The 6,000-nt window shown below is 39.9% G+C and overlaps 1 protein-coding gene across 3 annotated transcripts in view; it reads left to right on the plus strand.

Moving 5' to 3' along the window:
* LOC135697463 (cytotoxic granule associated RNA binding protein TIA1) overlaps positions 1-5,254 on the plus strand; it is a 1,329,144-nt gene extending 1,323,890 nt beyond the window's left edge. For all 3 annotated transcript variants that reach the window (XM_065217205.1, XM_065217206.1, XM_065217204.1), the window contains 3 exons: positions 21-344; positions 416-563; positions 1,074-5,254. In XM_065217205.1, the coding sequence (XP_065073277.1) occupies positions 21-344; positions 416-563; positions 1,074-1,115 (514 nt within the window). In that variant the 3' untranslated portion in view covers positions 1,116-5,254. The remainder of the gene's footprint in view (positions 1-20; positions 345-415; positions 564-1,073) is intronic.
* The last annotated feature ends 746 nt before the right edge of the window (positions 5,255-6,000 follow it).

Below are 6,000 nucleotides of genomic sequence, written 5' to 3' on the forward strand. Positions count from 1 at the left end.
CGGCTTGCCTATTACCATAGATTCTCCACCAAGGAAGCCGCCACTCACGCCATCGTTGCTGTACACAACTCGGAAATCAACGCTCAAACGGTCAAATGCTCCTGGGGTAAGGAAAGTGGTGACCCGAACAATGCTCCCTCACTGGCGAGTCAAGCATTGAGCCAGGCCGGATTCCCCTTCAATACGGCTTATGGTCAACAGGTTGCCGGCTACTGGTATCCACCCGCTCCGACCTACCCAACCACGCCGGCACCTGCTGCAGCCCCCCTACAAGGTCAGTTCCTCCAGGGAATGCAAGGCTACACGTATGGACAGTTTGCCGGCTACCAGCAAGGATACATGGGGTAGGTGTTTTGGGAAACGGAAATTGTCAACTGAAATCAACTTTAACTTGACCATTGATTGATCTTTACAGAATGGGAATGCAGCTGCCAGGTGCCTGGCCCGGTGTCCCAACTCAGGCGCAAATCCCTGCCACTGCTCAACAGCTAGCTCAGGCCGGCGTCGGTGGTGCCCTCCCACAAGCAACAGGTGTCGTCGCCTATCCAATGCAGCAGTTTCAGGTGAGCCCACAGATACACCCGGCACTCGTCAGTTACTAGCACCAGTACGTCTAGTCTCTACTTGCTTTCTTTTAATGGGACAGCATATCATATCAACGTTTAGAAAATTTACACCATTGGTTTACATTACACGCACAGCCGCACAAACATGAATGGCACGTTTTTAGTTGTTTTATGTTCGTTTTGATGTGAACACACAGTTAAGGTCCTTCGTGTCGGGATTGGGATTCAACGTTCAATCTGGTTTAAATTGGAAAAAAAATAGTCGCACTCAGGCTTTTATAAAGCTTTGTATCCCGTATGAACAAATTATATTGTTTACAAAAACACAGCAAGCGCCTATTCGCACGATAACAAATACCAGACAGTCCAATCTACACTGCAAGAAAACAGAATCCGAATATCATAGAATTTACTGTTTATACTAATTGACTCGTATTTCTTGTTCTTCTCTTCATTTCCCATTTTCTCTTTTCTCTACGCATTTCCAACGTGGTTCTGCACTTCCAGTTGGCTGACGATGAATGGCTAGCGCCCAGCCTTCTAGTGTAGCTCCCTTGATGGCCCTCGTCACTGTGCGGCTGTGCGGTGCCACAGCACAAGTAGATCTCCTTTTTTCATCCCCAACCAAAATCATCCAAAATAAAAAAAAAAAACACCGTGTTCCTCCATCATCGCAACGCAATTTTGGCGTGCGCCACCAGCGGAGGATCACACCCCCTCCCCCCTCCCAATAAATACCCCCAGTGATTATCGCATTTCCGGTCGAAATCGAACGAAAATGGTAAAAGTAAGCGCGTTTAAACAAGCGAAGAAAAAAAAATGAAGCGGTAAGATGAAAAAGAAGAAAAACTTGAAGTATTACACATACACTGGAAGAAAAAAGATTGGTGTTTGTACCAAGAAAAAAAATAACAAAAAAAAAATTAACACACCCAAGGCATATATAAAATTGACATAATTGGTAAGACACACCCTTAGATAGTAACAATGAAAGCAGCAGCGTTAATGACGTTTGTAAATAATGGATGATAAATATTGGAATTAAATTGAAAACAAGTAAAGGGGAGAAATCTACCAGCAAAACATTTAACACCTAAAAAGAAGGTGAATAGTAGACAAGTAAGTAAGACAGACAAAAAAAACCGATAGCGTCATACTCACACATACACATGCAGCTCTGAATCGTCCAGTGAAATGAAATCAAAACACATTCGTTTGTACATGAGTAACCCGCGATACAATATCAATCGAAGCAGGCATTGAAATCGCGTGAAAGATTTCCAAGTATGTCCCAGTGCATACTGCCGTCAAAACCACGTCACGATCGAAGTATTAGACCGTTGATTTTAAACTAAATTTTCAGGTCTCTCTATTTTCGGAGATTTTTTATAGCATTGTGATCAAACGAGAATAAGCAAAATCAAAACGAACGATAAATGCATTATTTTTCGATATGATTGATTTAAACAGTAAAATTTGTAAAAGGAAAAAAGAACAGTGCAAAACACCGGATTTCAATACAATCATCGTTTTTCTTTTTGGATTCTATTTTTTCTATTTACTTTTTTGCCAATGAAGACAACCAAATTTAGAAACAGATTGCGATATCCTTTCCGCAAGGAAGACAAAAGTTACTTGTGTATCTTTAACCAGAAAACCAAACAAAAACAGCAGCAACACAAAACTACAAGTTTGAACTGAGCAAACCTATCGCTCAGAAAACACCTACACATTAAAAAAAAAGTATATTAATATGACACAATCTTATACATATACAAGAACAAACAACATAGATAGGAATTATTTTTAAAAAGTTCACGTGAAGGAAAAACAACAAAACAAATTTACAGAATTGAAAGGCAAATCAGTTGGGCCCTCTATCTCTAATCGCATAAATACAAACAAGCAAAACAACTTACACATACAACAATAGCTGACTGGAGTTGCAGTAAACACACTAACTAAACCCAGTACTTTATTTTTAAGGAATTGGGTCTCCGAGTGAAATTCCCGCTAATAAAAAAAAAAACACACAATGTTAGTGAGTAGACAAAGTATTAAAACCAAACTTCTTAAACGAACGACAAGCAAGTAAACCTTAACCAACAACAAGCAAACAACATTAAACACACTCATACATACGCCACGAAGCAATTACCTAGAGATGGAATGAGGAAAATATAATTAACTTTACCGAAAGCAAGGAACAACATATGTTTAAAACATACACTAACTTGAAAACTACAATTATTAAGAGGCAAATAAACTGATCCAATGGAAGGAAACACGTTGAAGAGTAGTCAATACTAAACATAATCTTGTAGATCGTAGAAGGCGCACATAATTTTAGTGTAATTCTTTTTTGAAACCCATTTATTAACTGCTTCGCCAAGGTACAGAATGGTGCAATGACTTTAATTTTAGTGACGATGTTAGAGACGACCAATGAACGCGCGACCACACTGTGTTGTTCCTCCATTCCTTAGAGCTCTCTATCAAGCTAAATCTATTTCAACTATCGCCCCCCGCCCTCCTTCCCCCGCCTCCCCGGCATCCCTCGTACAGTAGTGTCTAGTTGTGTTGTTAGTGAGTTTCTGCTTTGTTACCCGATCGAAATAAGAGGACAAAATCAAGATAAAGCGGTTCGAACTAGATGGTAGCAGTGTTACTACATATTAGATGACCCCGAATTTTGAGTTCTGTCTTTTTTGACAGGCGAACCGTTCCTGAGTTGACACAATCGTTTTGTATGTTCGAAATCGCAAAATCAAAGTAGACCGTTGTTTCCCGCTTTTGGCCCCGTCTTATCCTACCCCCTCCGAACAGAGTGGAACCGAACAGTCATGGGTAGCAGAAGGCGGTGGAATTATGACAGATTAGTGCGCGGTTGATATTCGTAGTAGCAGTTGACTTTTTTCGTAGGATTTGTATAGAAAGAAATAAAAAAAAAAAACAACAGCAGCAGCAGCAACAGCAAACCAAAACATCAACAACCAAGAAAGTTTAATCGAAGCAAACTATGCAAACAAGTCTTCTACTAGAGAACAAAATATGATTGCAGAAAAAAAAACAAGCCTCCGGGCTTACTTTAAGAGAAATAATAAGACAGAATATTGAAAATCACTCCCAGATTTTTTGAAAGGAGGCAACCATATCTTTATATATATACATAGTCAAAATGGAGTGGAAGTGAACTAGGAAATACCATGGTGAGGAAGGTGAAATACTATTATTATGATCATTTGAAAACAAAACAAACTGTAATCTACTTGAGGTGGGTGTGACGGACCTGAGAAGGTAAAAGGATCGTGAGCAGTTATTGAACCAAAATGCTTGAGATAATTTGACCCTGTCCTTTTACAGCAGCAGCAGCAACAACAACAACAACAACAACAACAAACCAAAATCAACGCACACATACATACACACACAATTTAATTCTAGAAGGAGCCAGATTGGACAAGAGTGTGGTAACGTAGGTGAACATTTCAAAAGATAGTGTTACCTTAAACAGACGGTTTGCAGCTTCGCATTTAAGTGGTTATCATTTGTTTTCGTTTTGTTTTGAATTTTTACGCAACCCATTCCGGTGTCAGGCAGGCAGCAGATATGCGATTGGTATTTGCTACGAGTAGGAGCTCTCTGGCTTGTATGTTAAACAGTTAACCTCAAAGTTAAGTTATGGGAGTAATGCCTTGTATTCTAGCAGATTTTTCAAACAAGAAAAAAACATTCCATCCGAGATTTTCTACGATAAGAACAGGAAATCCACCGACACTTTTGGAAATAACAGAATCTTCTTAACCCAGATCAGAAATGATTATTCAAAACCAGAAAGTAAAACTGTTTAGTTGGCGAACCCAACACCTGAAGCTTTGGTGTCAGTGTGCATAGAAATCTCAGCAGAAAATTAGTCGCTTTCTTCTAACAAACATCACCGGTTCCATAATGTATAAAGAAAATAATAACTTGGCTCTGTAAAGTTTATTCGATTGAGCCTGTACAAATAAAGTAATTAACAAACAAAATCACCGATTCCGGGGTGGCCACCAGTGTAGGAAAAAAATCATAAAATCAAATCTCACCAATGCCCAAGATCACGCTTGATTTTCGTAGACAAAAATCAACAAGTAAACAACTGCGATTGATTTTGCAAGCTGTGCCATCGCAGCTCGGAATATCAAGCTAACAAAACTCATCACCTGCAAATCTCAACAAACTGTGGTGAGATTGAGTGTCATGATTTTTGCTTAACACCCGAACGCAACCGAAACTTCCATAACGGCTGGCAGCAGTCACTTCGTTTCTGCCATCGGCGAAGAGTAAAAAGAGATAGCAAACTATACTTTCTCTTTCTAAGAAAACGATGTGCAATGGAATCATGTTTGTGTCGAGTCAACTCTCAGCTTGATGTTTGCACCTTGTGAATAGTCGCGCAATATCAAAGGAGCTTGATATTGAGAGCGTAGGAGAGCGGAAAAACATCATTTGATTGATGATTTTGCCAACACTGGTGGCCACTAGATTTAAAAATTTAAATTCCCAGTTTCCCCCGGTTGTCAGACATAGTTTTCCCGGTTTGATTGTAGCAGCTAAATATGATAAAAATATCGCAGTTGTACTACAAGTTTTCTCGATGTTTTACAAGAGCTTGATAAAATCAAAACTGTAACTTGGATTTCGGGTTTTGATTTCTGATATCAAAATACGTTGTTTTCAATGGAATTTATAAGAGATTTTCTATGAAATTCCTACGGAGTATCTCAACGGATTTTTTAGCCTAATCTAATCCAACACCAACACAGCCAGTTCTTGAAAGCATCCTGGAAGATGATCTATTAAAATAAAAATCTATGTGATATATGATTCACATCGAAGATGCGTCCACATACCAAAACGGCGAGGCCTACTGTGCAGCATTTAAGGGGCAAGATGATCCAGAAAACATCGGGCCTGTCTCTAAATCCACGATGCTTCAGAATCCAATAAATGGAAGAAACGCGAACGTCTCGTACCTTACGTTCCGTTTTTGGTAATTATATGATTGGTTGGTCATTGGAAGCATCTAGGCTAGAAAGGTTAAGTGATTTCCTTCTGACGGTTGGGACATAAGCAATAGCTCTTATCCTCAAGGGGTGTTCAACTCTGCACATCCCAAACGTGCCGAAGAGTGGCAATCTTGCTATCAGTCTCGGTAACCCATGAGTTTGGCAACCCTGCTCTTATGACTTTTGAGATTGTGTGTTTACATTTTCAAGTCAAGGACGGAGTGGTGAAACTTTATTCCAATATCACATTCAATGAGCTGGTTGCCGGTCATTCGCTTCAAGAAAATGGCACTCGAAGCTGGCCATCCAGGAGAAGACAGTTCTCTACCGTGCGTCTTCTGGCAGACGTTTGCCGGAATCAAGTACCAAACCGGCAAGTGCAAGAT

This window comes from Ochlerotatus camptorhynchus, unplaced genomic scaffold (genome assembly GCF_037179485.1).
Source record: "Ochlerotatus camptorhynchus isolate MF236.1 unplaced genomic scaffold, CSIRO-AGI_Acam_v1.1 ptg000070l, whole genome shotgun sequence".
Lineage (NCBI taxonomy): Eukaryota > Metazoa > Arthropoda > Insecta > Diptera > Culicidae > Ochlerotatus > Ochlerotatus camptorhynchus.